This window comes from Montipora foliosa, chromosome 4, assembly GCF_036669935.1.
Source record: "Montipora foliosa isolate CH-2021 chromosome 4, ASM3666993v2, whole genome shotgun sequence".
In the NCBI taxonomy this organism is placed as follows: domain Eukaryota; kingdom Metazoa; phylum Cnidaria; class Anthozoa; order Scleractinia; family Acroporidae; genus Montipora; species Montipora foliosa.
The window spans coordinates 5,782,670-5,797,669 of record NC_090872.1 but is presented as its reverse complement, the minus strand read 5'-3'; the positions used below and the strand labels follow the sequence as shown (position 1 = coordinate 5,797,669).

At 36.2% G+C, this 15,000-nt stretch overlaps 1 protein-coding gene and 1 long non-coding RNA gene across 2 annotated transcripts in view; one reads left to right on the top strand and one right to left on the bottom strand.

The window, feature by feature from the left end:
* LOC137999627 (ribonucleoside-diphosphate reductase large subunit-like) overlaps positions 1–14,530 on the top strand; it is a 15,727-nt gene extending 1,197 nt beyond the window's left edge. The window contains exons 3-20 of the mRNA XM_068845450.1: positions 1–76; positions 383–483; positions 629–688; positions 1,016–1,360; positions 2,017–2,193; positions 2,283–2,431; positions 2,705–2,840; positions 4,107–4,172; positions 5,216–5,314; positions 6,013–6,069; positions 7,982–8,029; positions 8,652–8,756; positions 8,857–8,925; positions 9,275–9,351; positions 10,784–10,919; positions 11,217–11,312; positions 12,238–12,426; positions 13,366–14,530. The exon at positions 1–76 is cut by the window's left edge and continues 102 nt beyond it. Of these exons, the coding sequence (XP_068701551.1) occupies positions 1–76; positions 383–483; positions 629–688; positions 1,016–1,360; positions 2,017–2,193; positions 2,283–2,431; positions 2,705–2,840; positions 4,107–4,172; positions 5,216–5,314; positions 6,013–6,069; positions 7,982–8,029; positions 8,652–8,756; positions 8,857–8,925; positions 9,275–9,351; positions 10,784–10,919; positions 11,217–11,312; positions 12,238–12,426; positions 13,366–13,536 (2,157 nt within the window). The 3' untranslated portion in view covers positions 13,537–14,530. The remainder of the gene's footprint in view (positions 77–382; positions 484–628; positions 689–1,015; positions 1,361–2,016; positions 2,194–2,282; positions 2,432–2,704; positions 2,841–4,106; positions 4,173–5,215; positions 5,315–6,012; positions 6,070–7,981; positions 8,030–8,651; positions 8,757–8,856; positions 8,926–9,274; positions 9,352–10,783; positions 10,920–11,216; positions 11,313–12,237; positions 12,427–13,365) is intronic.
* The window catches only part of LOC137999628 (uncharacterized), a 10,735-nt gene continuing 2,184 nt past the window's right edge, over positions 6,450–15,000 (bottom strand). The window contains exons 2-3 of the long non-coding RNA XR_011122985.1: positions 12,149–14,631; positions 6,450–6,659 (exon numbers count right to left, since the gene is read on the bottom strand). This is a non-coding gene — a long non-coding RNA (uncharacterized lncRNA). The remainder of the gene's footprint in view (positions 6,660–12,148; positions 14,632–15,000) is intronic.

Genomic DNA, 15,000 nt, shown 5'->3' with positions numbered 1-15,000 from the left:
CACCCTGATTATGCTGTACTGGCAGCCAGACTTGAAGTTTCTAACCTTCACAAGGAAACCAAAAAAGTTTTTAGTGGTAAGGTTGTTTTTAACAAATTGTCCCATAAATTTGTTACTGGACGGTACATTATATGGCCCAAGGTTGAGATATAATTCCACTGGTAGTGTTGAAACTGAAATGAAAACTGGTGTTACATGTACATTGTTGTCCTTAGGCTATTCATCAGAGGTTGTAGTTCAATGCCAATCTGTCCTTGTGGTTGATTTAGTTTCTTAATTCATGAGAACACCAGTTGAAGTTCTGACATATACAATGTAGCTTTTGGGCAACACAATCTTGGTAGCCTCATAGTTACTTAATATTTTGCACATCATTTCACAGAGGTCATGACTGACTTGTACGAGTATGTGAACCCAAAGAATGGGAAGCATTCTCCACTTATCTCAAAGGAAATCTACGAGATCATTATGGCAAATGCTGATGTAAGTCTAGTGACAATATAATATAGTTTTTCATGATTCTTGCCACTTGTGCATTAACTTCAGATAATTACCTAACAACATTGTAATGATTCTTGTCAACACTTGAGACTACAAAATCCTTCGTTTTTCCTCTTTTTTTTTTCAGACTCTCAACTCTGCCATTATTTATGATCGTGATTATCATTATAACTACTTTGGTTTTAAGGTAAGCAGAGGGGATCAGGTAATTGGCTCACTTGGTTTGCTCTTAGCTAATTTGTCCAGCAATGATTAATTAAATAATGTGTAATACAATTCAGTGACAAAGGGAACAGGTAGGAAGAAGGCATATCATCAATATTATTTCAGTCACTCCTATAACAGGCTTCTGTCTGAGTAAAACTACCCTTCCTGATATTCCTCAAAGCCCCTGCCTTCTTTTTAAGTCTCTTTGAATTATTATTTTTTTGGGGGATCTGTAGTCGTCAATTGCAACATTCACAACTATAACTCCTGAAAAATGACAACAAATACCACTTTGTCATGTTTGTAGACTCTGATGAGGTCCTACCTGCTGAAAATAAATGGTAAAGTCGCTGAGCGACCCCAACACATGCTCATGAGAGTTTCAGTCGGCATTCATCAACATGATATTAGAGCTGCTATTGAAACTTACAACCTAATGTCCGAGAAGTGGTTCACACATGCATCTCCCACTCTGTTTAATTCTGGAACATGCAAGCCACAGTTATCAAGTTGTTTCCTCCTGACCATGACAGACGATAGCATTGATGGTATTTATGAAACACTGACTACATGTGCTAAAATTTCCAAGTCTGCTGGCGGAATTGGTCTCAATGTACATAACATAAGAGCTTCTGGAAGCTATATTGCTGGGGTAAGTGCCATGTACTGGTATCTGGGTTGTGTTGGTAGTCTTATTACTGACAGCTGCTTTAATCCATAGCTTGTACTTTTTCTACTATAGTTTACATGTATGTTTACAAGATGCAAACATCGAACTGCCTCAACCTCAAATCCAAAAGAAAAGTCAAGATTTTTTACAAGGGCCCTTGATAATCCTTAGCCTTACATCTGCTAACAGTTGGTAATAGTAATTGGTTGATCAAGTACACATATACATGTATTATTAATCCAGTTTCTGATGTGAAATTTTTGTAATTGTGGCTAATTTCCCAATAATGAGGCTGTTAAGCTTTTTTTGTTGGTGTTAATGTACAACCAGTTACTCCAAAACCATTTTAACTTTTGATTAAAAGAAGATATCATACAGCCTTTTATTTAAGTAATGCTAATGCAAGAACATGACATCAGTGTCACACTGTTCCATTGTTAATTTGCCAGCATTGATTAATTTTTAACTGGCATTACTTATTCATCAAACTTAAACTGCCATATATTCTAATTCAAATGTTAATAATTTTCATTGGACTATATAGTGACAGGGAGACACCAAAATGCCTCGTTCTTGAAGTAGGTTGTACCTCTAAAAAAAACTATTTTACAATTTATCTTTAAATCATTCTTCTTTAGACCAATGGAGTTTCAAATGGCCTTGTTCCCATGTTACGTGTTTATAATGCTACTGCAAGATATGTTGATCAGGGAGGAAACAAGCGTCCTGGTGCCTTTGCTGTGTACTTAGAACCATGGCACAATGACATTTTTGATTTCTTGGACTTAAAGAAAAATACAGGAAAAGAGGAACAGGTATGATTTCTGTGCAATGAATTGACTTACTTAAATGTGTGGCAATGGGGCAAGTTGTAAGTTATTGGCTGCACTTTTTTGCACTGCAGCGAGCCAGAGACTTGTTCTACGCATTGTGGATCCCTGATCTTTTCATGCGGCGTTGTGAAGCTGATGGGATGTGGTCATTGATGTGTCCCAATGAGTGTCCTGGTTTACAAGATTGTTGGGGAGAGAAATTTGACAAGCTTTATGAAAGGTAAGCAGTAGTTTTGTATGTTCCCCTCAGGGTGCCCTTCAGGACTAGTTCTACTCTCTCCATCTCGCTATTCTGCAAAGATTACATCAGTTCTGCTACATCAGACATGGATCGTATGGAGGCTACCATGTTTGCCTTGGGCCCAAAATCGTGAGCTGCTTCATGGCCCTGACAATCCCAGGGTTTTCATTAGAAGCTGGTCACTGGCAGTATACTAGCTACCATCTTTCTTTCAAACCTTACTTTTATGTTCATGATTTAATCTCAAAACAGCTATGAGCAACAGGGAAAGTTTCGCAGGCAGATCAAGGCTCAGAAGTTGTGGTTTGCAATCTTGGAGGCACAAACAGAAACTGGTACTCCCTATATGCTATATAAAGATGCATGCAACAGGAAAAGCAATCAGCAGGTATGCATTGTAATGAGATAACGTTGGCAAGGATTTGCCAAAGTTCTTGCCAATTTCTGAAGAACTAAAGCTAAAGTAAGCTGTGTCTAGGCTGTGTAGCTTACGGTTGTGTTGTTTTCCCGTCAGCAACACTCTCAAACCCAGGGTACTTACCGGTTTGTCATACTGACATCGAGGCTGCTTTTTGTTCTGCTGGCAAATATCCAATTCGTCTTAACCATACGCAGTTGAGCAGCAAATGATGTAATGACTTTTACTACATAGTTGTCTTATGTCAGCTTGCTATCAATTAATGATCCAAGAGACTGCCACATCAGTAATTTCAAAAGAAAAATTATGACACCAGCTCACTTGTTGAAAAGGACCAATGAAATTCCTGGAAAGAATCATAGCTTAATTCACACTTTCCCTTGTGCATCATGAGCTTATTTTCATTGCACCTACTATCTCTTTGAACATTGTATCCAAAGATAAGAATACGTCATCCACAGTAGACAAAAGCTGTGTTATCAGCATGCACAATATTGTGAGACAAAAGCTGTTGTATCGTTGGCAGTGAGTGCGGGAGAGGGACAAGCCTACAAAATAGCTGCATATACGATTTTGAAGGGTTAAAATGTGTATTTGAGTCTCTTTAATTTAGACTGCAAATTGAATGATTAATCCAAGGTGACATGGATGAAGTACCTCGGGTTAAAGTTTTGTCAGGACATTAAATTTAATTGAAATTTCCGTAGTTTCTACCACATGGAACGACCTAAAACCACCTACAACTATCTCACAAACATCTACAGCCACTTACAAGCAATCTAATAACCATCTTAAGCCATGAATGTCTAAAATAAGGCGAGAAGTTTAAACAATAATAATCAGGGCCTTGTGGTGAAAGGGTCATATGAACAATTGACAAGTCACAGGATGTTTTTGCATGACTGTATTTTAGATTGGTAAGAAGAAGCACATGACCTTTGAAGCATGTAACTTGCAACTCTTTTCCTTGCAACAAAGCTGTTGATTTTAGGACACTAATTTTATATACAAATATGGACAAAAATGAGATTGATGCGGGAAAATGCGCGAGATATGTTACATCCAAATAACGAAATTTTACGCTAAAAAGAAACCCAGCTCTTAACCAGAGTTACACGCTTTCAATGTCATGTGCTTCTAGTGGTAAGCTTATTTTTTACCTATTTTAGCAAACACATTATTTTAATATGAATTTGGTAATTACCTTCATTAACTGAAAGCTTTTCTTTTTATAAGAATCTTGGGACAATCAAATGCAGCAATCTCTGTACTGAAATTGTAGAGTATTCAAGTCCAGATGAGGTAATCTTGAGATTGTTGGCATTATAGCTAGTGAATGTAATATAAAGGGCTAGCTATCATTGGTAGAGCTGGAAACCAACTATTTAACATAAAAATTATTATACATAACGATTGGATCAAGAATAGCTGGTGTACGTTCTACGTTGTGCCCTTAGGATTGGATAAAGAACAGAAATGCACCACCATTGAAAAGAGTTTAAAAAATAGAGCAGTGGTGCATGTAGTCAGACGCTAACATTGTAAGATAATGATTTGCCACTGACTTATTTTTTGTTGAAGATGCCTTGGGTGGTGCTTGAACCCTCATCAGTTGAAATACCATTGTTACTACACATGATTTAAAAAACAGCATGTTCAAGTGCATGCTGAGGAATTCTGCATGAAGTTTCAAGAAAATGTAGTGTGAGACTAATGCGGAATTTTCCACAGTGCATGTTTGACATGATGTTTTTTTGATTATGTACTAACGTTAACATTTCAAATGATGAAGGTTTAAACACCAGGCAAAACGTCTTGAATGAAACAAAAAATAGTAGGTGTCATTTCCTAACAAATATGGAAAATCCAGGGAGGTGGGGGTCCTACATGTAAGTGAAATTCCCTCCATGGTGGGATATGGATATTTTCTGGAACCAAATAATAGCATTTCAATCCCTGTTGATTTTTTTGAAAGATATTATCTGTGTTGGGTTTTGTGATGTTACAGTACGTTCAGCTCAATGCATATGATATCAGGAGTAATTAACTTTTTTTAATCTATCAATCATGTTTAAACTGTACCAAATATTGAGAGCAAAATAAATTCCTTGAGGCATATTGCCATATAATTTAAGTATCACACTTTATCCTCTGAAGGTATATGGCATACAGTTACATTATTAAATAACTTAACTGAATTCAACAACATCAGAGCACTTACTGAACAATCTGGATACACTGAAGCATGCCCACCTTTTGCTCACTCTGTAATGCTCCAAGCCATCAAGTTAATTGATGAAAACCAACAACAAACCCTTTTCAATCTTCCTTGTTTCCATTTTAAGGTTGCTGTTTGTAACTTGGCTTCTGTTGCACTCAATAAATTTGTGAGTGATGAAACTCCACCTCGGTTTGATTTTCAAAAACTGTGTGAGGTCACCCAGGTAAGAGTAGAAAGGGACACCTAGTTTGTTTTTTCTGCTCAACAACTCCCTGATGACATGACAACAGGACTCTTGTCATTGCACTTCCTATAACAAGTACTGGTCAACCCAAAAGATGCTAACTATATAGTTTTTGAGTATTTCTGAAAGTGTCAGAGAGTCATTTATAAATACAATGGAACCTCTCCTTTAGGACACCTCCATTCAGGGCACACATAATTTGGGCCTGGAAAAATTTCTGACTTTACCCAACCTCTATTCAGGGGACACCTACCCTGGTCCCTAGGGTACCAGGTGTCCCTTGAATGGAGGTTGCACTGTACTTTTCTTAGGCTGTGTCTTATTGACGATTTATCTCCTTTTGGTTGAGGGGTAACATTTCAGTTCATGGATCTTGAAGTAATATATACAATATGAGTGACAGGTCTTGCCGAGAGTTTGTAAATGGGATACAGATATGACGCAAATATTGTATATGACTTATTAAACATCAGCATTTAAGCGTTAATGCACACTTAGTCTAGGTATTTTTGGTGAATCACAACATTTTAACAGGGAAAATCAAAAGAAACATTTAGGTAAATAAAGAGAAATCTGTATCAGATATTGATAAATAAAACATTTGTGGCTGTTGGGTATGAGTTAAAAGAGCATTTCATGCAGTTTTGGTCACGTTTTTGCATTTTTTGCTTTCAAAGGTTGTTACTCGTAACCTAAACAAGATCATCGACGTTAACTATTATCCAGTGAAGGAGGTGTGTATAATTAACGAATAACTTTCCTTGGCCCAGTTCAGGTCTTTATGTTAATACCTTAAATTTTTTGTTTAATGCTCAGATGTAATTTTGTCAATGATTTTATCAAGTTACACCTGTACCAAATACAGAAAGTTGCTTACAACATTCCTGCGAGTGTCAAGTATTTATGAGTCAACGAGTTAGTGCAGTTAATTAAACCATAAAATGAAAGCTAAAATTTCAGAGAGTGCTTAGGCCTAATCACTGAAACGAGGGCTTAGGCTTAATCAACAAATTATTGCTATATTGACTGTGAGTCCATTGACTCATGACTCATTTGACTCATAAAACATGCGTTCTCCATTCCTGCATACAGATGAAACAGCAATACGGCTCAGTTCACTTGCCTACTGTTTATTAGCATCATTAGTACAAAAATGCTACAACTTGCGAATCCCGTCTACACCTGTTGGCAAAAAAGTCCTTAATCCTATATGTGACTAGAGCGTACAGCTGTAACATCACTTATTAACTTAAACAATGTTATGTAATCTAGAATATTGCAATTGCACATCAGACACTGCAGGCCTTTTTTACTTTGACATTTGCTAAAATAAAAGAAAACAAAATGTTAGAATATCCCAGCTGTCAACAATTTTATGTTCAGTTTTGACTCAGAAATATTTGTGCCAGTACTACAGACCAGTCACTCAGTACAGACTACCGTTCGTGAGTTTGATTCTTCTCATCCTTTTTCAATTCTGTGCAGTATTTTGAGTGCAAAGGCTTATCCTCCTGTAAGTTTCAAATTAATAATAATAATAATACTGGCACTAATATTTCTGAGTCAAAACTGAACATAAAATTAATAATAATAATAATAATAATAATAATAATAATAATAACCTTTTTCTTCTATAGCGCCATTTCCATCACTGTCCAATGGCACTTTACAACAATTTAAAACATTTTAAAAATAAAACCAAGCTAATGTGTGCCATAAAATTTACAATATTGTTAAAAATATATAAATAAAATCAAATAAAAATAAGTAAAAGAAAATATAGGATCAATGTTCCTAGGATAATCATGGATAATCATAAATTAAAAGCCTTCTTAAAAAGATAAGTTTTAACTAAACGTTTAAATTGAATGAGACAACCACAGGATCTTATATTCTGGGGTAAATCATGCCACAGAGCAGGGGCTGTGGATGAGAAGGCTCTATAACCATACATTCTTAAATTGTAGGACATACTGACGAGACGATTGGTATTAAGGGATCTAAGGTTCCTATGTGGTACGTACGGTTTAACTAAATTGGAGAAATAAGTTGGAACAAGATTATTTAACCCCTTAAAAGTTACTAACAATATCTTAAAAATATCATGTTGTTCAACTGGTAACTATAAAGTGAAGTCTTTCCAAAATAGGTGTAATGTGTTCCCTTTTGCCCATTAAGGTGACAACCCTTGCTGCTCTATTCTGAACTGATCGAAGTCTTTTGAGAACATGTTGAGGAATTCCGCATAAAAGAGAATTACAAAAATCTAACCTAGATGTAACAAATGCATGCATTAAAATTTCAGCGGTGTGAAAACTAATGTATTATCTAATGCAACATGTTTCTTAAATGATAAAGTGCTGATTTAGCCACCGCGGTGACGTGTTGCTCCATGCTCATATCAGAGTCAAAGAGAACTCCAATGTTCCTAGCTGAAATTGAAGGGATGATTACTTCATTAGAAACTGCAACTGACTCCAGTGGGGGTGCGGACGATGATGAGCATTCAAGACAAGTAGTTCAGTCTTGTCCCTGTTCAATTTTAATTTATTAACGACCATCCATGCGTCAATATCGCGAACACACTTAAAACATGCCTTTTGATATTTAATTCAAGCATCATCTCATAGTTGTTTTTGTTGTCAGGCTGAAAGGTCCAACAAGAGACACAGGCCAATTGGTATTGGTGTGCAGGTACAAATCTTATAACACTGTTACTTGATTCATAAAGAAAAAAAAAGAACTGTTTTGCAAAATGGATCAATGGCTTCACATCTGATTCACTTTCATATACAGCGCTCGAAGCTCTTTTTTTTTTTTAAGTCGCCTTTTGGTGACCTTTCACAGAAAGGTTGCCAAATACATTGGTCGCCATTTTCCCTCAATGACACACTGTGGAGTATTATGTGAAGGAAAGAACTGCTGACCATTTTGAGACAGATGGCCGCCCTACGATCGCTCTCAACTCTTCATACACATAGAGAAAGAAGAGAACTGTAAGATTTGCAAATTAAAGAAATTAATAATGGACTATGTTTCTGTAGGTATATTATCAAGCCTTTTCATTTTGTCTGGATGTAGAGTTTAAAAAAATATGCTGATTATCACAACACCACTTCCACGCCAGAACAGTTGCCAAATTGGCCACCTTGGCAAAAATTTATTTCTAGTTGCCATGGCGACCAATTTTTCACAGCTTCGAGTGCTGATACATCATTTATTCATACATCTGTTATACTTTCACAAATCCTCTCACATTATTTTTTGTTAAGAAGACAAAAGGATTGTTGACAATGAAGTTTGTTTTATCTTCCAGGGCATGGCTGATGCCTTTATTTTGCTGAGGTACCCATTTGAAAGCAATGAAGCCAAAGAACTGAACAGAAAAATATTTGAGACAATTTACTATGGAGCTTTAAAGGTAAACTGATTTTGTTTCTGTTTAGTAAAATCTGCTGTGCTTGTAAGTTGTATGTATAGCTGTAGCAAAGGTACTGAGTCAAATCTTGTTTGTGTTAAAGGCATCATGCCAGTTAGCCAAGGAAAACGGACCTTACGAGACATATGAAGGTTCACCTGCAAGTCATGGGGTAAGGTCCACGTCTTGATTATTTCATGGAGTTTCAGTAAGTTTTTTACATTTGTTGGCCTCCCCACCCCTTTCTTCAATAGCATTAAGCCAAAGTCTGTTTACAGAAACAAGTTTCACTTAGCAGAATGAAGGAAATTCCATCCTGGCAACATGTACTGAGTTCAACTGTTTACATGTTTGTTACAGAACTTTAGTTACATTGTGCAACTTACAACAGCCAGTTATATACATGTGTATTTTGAATTGATGTTTTTGTCAATGTTAACATTGTCATTGCATAATCAGTGACAGCTCCACTGAGCGTGACTCTTAAAACTAAATATTGGTTCTGCTCTCTATCTCGACAGAAACTTCAATATGATCTCTGGGGTGTAACCCCGACTGATTTGTGGGACTGGGCAGCACTCAAGGCAGATATTAAAAAGTATGAAAATTAATCAACTAATTCTTGGTCAGGAGGTTTGTACAGTACAGGCCGCAGAAATAGCAGCACTTACACGCATGCATGCAATATGCCGTCTTTACACGCAAAATACATGTGAAATACACATGCGAAACACAAGTTTAATTTCAATGTGCGGCACATCTTTTGTTATTCATACACACAGACTGCGTGTATTTTTCCTAGAGAAGAGAACACAAATTAATTGTGCGTTAGATTGAGAAATACCGATTTATCTTCAAAGTTTGATCTTTCGGATTTCCAATCGAATACAAAATTCAGAAACAGATTGCACTACGGATTTCTTTAATCTAAAATCCATGTCGAGAAACTTAAATAAATTCCACGGCAAAACCAATTTTCGGATTTTAATTTGTGTTTGATTGGAAATTTCCATAACCAGGCCAATCTGTCAGGAAAACGCTTAATTCCGACGTAGGTTTAATGTGTTAAGTAGATAAATAAAGTATTCAACTAAAGGAAATGCACTCTAAAATAGCAGTTGTTTTTTATTAAGTAAGCTCCCAAATTTGATAGTTTTCTTGAACATCATTATACAGCAACTTCCGCGGGAGTTCGAGGCAAGAAAAGAGTTGATCCAGAGAGAATTCTACATTTTTAAATCAAGACACTGGATGATCAATTTGGATGCTGATCGGCTGAAGTACTAATGACAGTATTTATTATTGTGATTAGTGCTCCTGCTAATCAGTCAACCAAAATGGAATTGTGACGATAAAATTTGTTTAATCTTCCAGTAAATTTTATATTGCACTAAATACCGGTAATTAAATACATAATTATTTTTAGCGACTGTCATGAAAGAAACCTCACAAGGATACATCCCCTTAAACAGTTATTCAAAATATTATGATGCTAAGAATCCATAAAGTAAAGCAACCATAATTATTTAAGGTCCATAACTTGTAACAGTAATTCAACTGAGAAACCTGAGGTCAACGGTGCACTCATTTTACTCCCCCCTCCCCCCAGCTCCTCTCCATCAGTGCTCCATTTTACGGGTGTTTAAAGCTACTTAAGCTACACTGAAAGGAAAGAAGTTGAAACAAGAATGTGAGATCGGGGGATCGAAATTGGGACCTCTTGCACCATGGCTGCAGACTAACTGACTGTGCCATCCTTGCTCCTTGCACCCACGTAATGTTGCGCTTCTGTGCTCTCAGCAGATAATTATGACCTCAGCCCTTAGTTGGTAGAGCATTGTAATGTTATCTCAGGAGTACGATGTAACGAGTAAAAATCCAGTCTTACGTTACACACAGCTTTCTTTCTTGTCTGGAAATATACCTGTAATCCACACTTTGTATTTTTTGACTGTGCCTGTCAATTCAAGTAGTCAACTTAGCTGCCTCTTATTGTCAGCACAGCATAGATGAAACTTTGTATTTTGCAGATATGGATTAAGAAACAGTCTGCTGGTTGCACCAATGCCAACAGCATCTACTGCACAGATCCTTGGAAATAATGAGTCTTTTGAACCTTACACAAGTAACATCTACACAAGGCGTGTACTTTCTGGGGAATTCCAGGTAAAATAAATCATCAAACAATCTTATTGTTTCCATCTCTTCCAGTCCAAGTATGATAAGTAGTGCAACTCCATTTGCGTGTTTGTCTCTGTGGAATTGTCAACATGTTTTTCAGTTCTTCTCTTGTGTCCTCTTTTTAATACGGAAGAATTTTAATAATATTCTCTCGTCTGCAATAGGATTCTACTTTGTTTTGCTGATGAAAGAGTCTGTTTGTGATATACATGTAAATAATTTATTATTATTCCATGCATACACCATGTAAATATATCAATAGTATTATACTTAATTTTGTAGATTGTAAATCATCATCTGTTGAAGGACTTGACTGAGCGGAAACTCTGGAATGAAACGCTAAAAAACAAGCTGGTGGCTGCTAATGGATCTATTCAGGTTTGTTTCATAGGAATGACACAAACTCTGGTCTTGAAAATAAGATATTCATTATTCAAACTCTAGGCCTAAAGTTGATCCAAACCTCCATGTTTTGGACATAGTTTTCTTAGAGTTCTTGACTTTGAGTCTTCTGTTTTGTTTCTCAACCCATTCTCGTTCCTAGATCCCATTGTTTCTCTTAGCCAGCTGGGCCTTCGCATGAGAACTAACCAATGAAAAGAATTAATTTGAATTTCCTACATCTCCAGAGCCCTTTGCTTTCTCGTGCGAAGGCCCCACCCGCCTAAGGGAAACAAAGGGATCTGTGAACGAGAATGTTTGCAACCATGCAAGAACTAAGCCTTGAATCACACAAGGACTGGACGCCAGTTTATTCAAGTTGGGCAATGGTGTCAGAACGAGAGGATGGTGTTGATAGAGAAAAAATGTTAAATTTTCAGTCCCTAGAAATTCAGTTGTAAGCCATTTAAGTCGGTTAAAAAAAAGTCTTATTAGAGCTAAGAAGTCACACTACATGTTTAAAAATGGAGAAAAGTGTAGTCAGGAGATGTCATAAGTTCTATGGAAAAAGGTTTGCCACTGACTCTTGACATTTTCAAAAAAATAAAATAAAAATATCAAGAGTCAGTGCCAAACCTTTTTCCACAGTACTTGGTCACATTACATTGTTTGGCCCTTCAATCCAGATTGAGCCAAGGATACAGTTGGTTAAAAGAAAAAACCAACTGTATCCTGTAACTCCACTCCATTAGCTTCTCTGATAAAAGTGCTTGCCAACCTTAATTCATCATTTCTACAAATCACAAATTTGGATGCTGGGTGCTTTCACTTACCTTTTAAATTTGTGTCCTTGTGAGACTGCTTAGGATAATCAGGTTTTCTCTGCTTTGTCATTTACCATTTTCTACTTTCAATTCCATAGCACATGGAGGAGATTCCAGATGATCTCAAGCCACTGTACAAGACAGTCTGGGAAATCTCTCAGAAGGCACTCATTGATATGGCTGCTGACAGGGGAGCCTTCATCGACCAGAGCCAATCCTTCAACGTTTTCTTTGCTCAACCTGACAATTACAAACTGACAAGTATGCATTTCTATGGCTGGAAAAAGGTAAATGTGAATAATTACCTTATAATTATACCTTATTATTATTTCATTGCTACCGTTGTAATAACAAGAAAGCAAAATCAAAAATAATACCTTCACAACCAATAGGTCAAATCAAGACACTGAACACTACATTTCCTAATCTATAAACACTGAGGGTTTTTTCAGCCTTTCCACGATAGAGAGATTTATCATAGCATTCATAGCAAACGTAAGCTTGAAAGTCAACACACTTCTGAAAAGATCGATGTGTTAGAAGATTTATGACAACTGGAAGTGTCTCTCCCTGTCACTGGTCAGATGCTTGTACCATTGGGTGGCAAGAACCTTGGAGAGCTGTGAGTTCTGACACCATCTCACTGGGCAGTAGGTTCAACAATTTAAATATAACCTAACAATTATCAATTGCCCTCTGAATAAAGGGCCACCGGTTTATAATAATAATAGTAATAATAATAATAATAATAATAATAATAATAATAATAATAATAATAAGCATTTATATAGAGGCTGAGTTGACTACTTCATAGTGCTTTACAATAGCTACTATATGATTTAAAAAATACAAATTAAAAATAAATTACGTAATAATTAAAAAGGAAATAAATGTAAAGTATAAATTGTTAACTAAAGGCAAGTTTAAACAAATAAGTCTTAAGTCCTTTGTGAAAACAGCCAAAGTGTTTGATGATCTGGCTCAGGTATCAGAAATAAGTTATGTGCTACCCTCTATAAATAAAGTTAACTTACTTAAATATGATTCAACCTGACAAAGCAACTACTGGTGGAGGTAATAGTGTAATTTCCCTCTGAGATACCTGGGTGTTGGTTGGCTTAAGTTTAAGTTTGTGACTTCCCGTGCTCAATGCTGAGCCAATTTGACCAATCAGACAGCAGATATTATATAAACGTTTCTTGCTAATACTGTTGTAATTTTCTTAGGGCCTCAAAACAGGAATGTATTACCTTCGTACCCGCCCTGCAGCTAGTGCAATTCAGTTCACTGTGGATCAAGAGTCTCTGAAGAAGACAGCCAAGAGCAAAAAGGAGAACGAAGAAGCCCTTGCTTGCTCATTAAAAAATCCTGGTGCATGTGAAAGCTGCAGTGGGTAAACTTGGGAGAAAAGTGCCTACTTGTTATATACAGTTTCCAGCCCACACAAAGACCAAGGACCATGCTTGTCAAAGCAAAGTCAGCACCAATCTGGGCTATGACAACTTCTAATGACTTAACCGGACAGCACTAACATCGCTTCAGATGACTTCACTTTTGTCTTTAATTAAAACAAGAAGTGATAAAAAATATCTAACAGGTGGCTTGCATAAGGAAAAAGCATAAAATGAAAAAAAAAGAGTGAAAATAAATCAGGTAATGAGGTCGACTTTTCCAATAAATGCTAATTTCAAGAGTTGAATGCAGTAAACCACTTTTCAGGGAAAGTCCAAATGCAAATTATTTTGATGGTATTTTATTTTATTTTTCATATGGAATACTAAACACCAGACTGCACTAAAAGCTCTATGATTTTTAGTACATTTTCTCCCCTTTTTTCTTCTTGAGGCTGTCTTAAATTTGCTTGATACTAAACTGAGCTGCAAGTTTTTGCATTGTGTGCAATGGTATTGTCTGCTATTGAATGAACTTACTGCTGTTCTACATTGAATTACTTTGAAACAAGGGACTGAACCCTGCTTGGAAGCAATGATTTAGTCTAAGGAAAAAGCTACTTCTATAACAAAAATTGTGCCTGTTCTATACGATTCTGAGCTAATATGAGAAGAAAGGTATATAGTCATTTTTGTGAAGTAGTTTGATAAGTGTTAGCTCATTGTCACAATTTTTTTTTAAAATCTGTCTGCATATTAATTTATATTTTATACTCTCAGCAACCCCTCTTACTTACATTGTAATCCACTTAGCTTGGAGCAAAAAAATATGCATGCATGTAAAACGGTCATTGATTATTTTTCTACTTGACACTCGACCGACAAAGCACAGAAGTCACCATTTATAAATCTGTACATAATCATTGTAAATGTCTTGTAACTTCATACTTAAGGCATTTTGTATCAAATCTGAGTAAATATATTACTTATCCCAAAACAATTTTAAATGTATTTCTTCTTTTGTTGTAAAAGATCCAAAGTTCACAGGCTTTTATTGCACAGATCCTAGTAACCCATAGCTCTTGTAGGTCCTTTGTTAGTCTGAAGAAAAATCAAAGATGGCTTTTCTTATCCCATATTCATTATTTCTTAGTTGATTCTAAACGACCCCCTCATAAAATTTGGCCCTTATCTTAACATTTTTGAAACAGCTAGATTACACCTGCTTATGGTTAGTGGTGAAGGGTTGAAAGAAAGTTGCAGAGAATATATTGATACATTAGCACATGCAGTTTAAGGGCACAAAGATTGCAGAATGCGTGAGGCAATTCCTTGCTTATCACTAATAAGCAGAAGACCTGGAAAAGGTCTGAACAGCTAAATATGCCTTGTACTTCAGTATGGAAGGAAGTGTTAATTAACCTATTGTGATAAAATTTACAAAATAGAGTGGGCAATGTACATTGTATT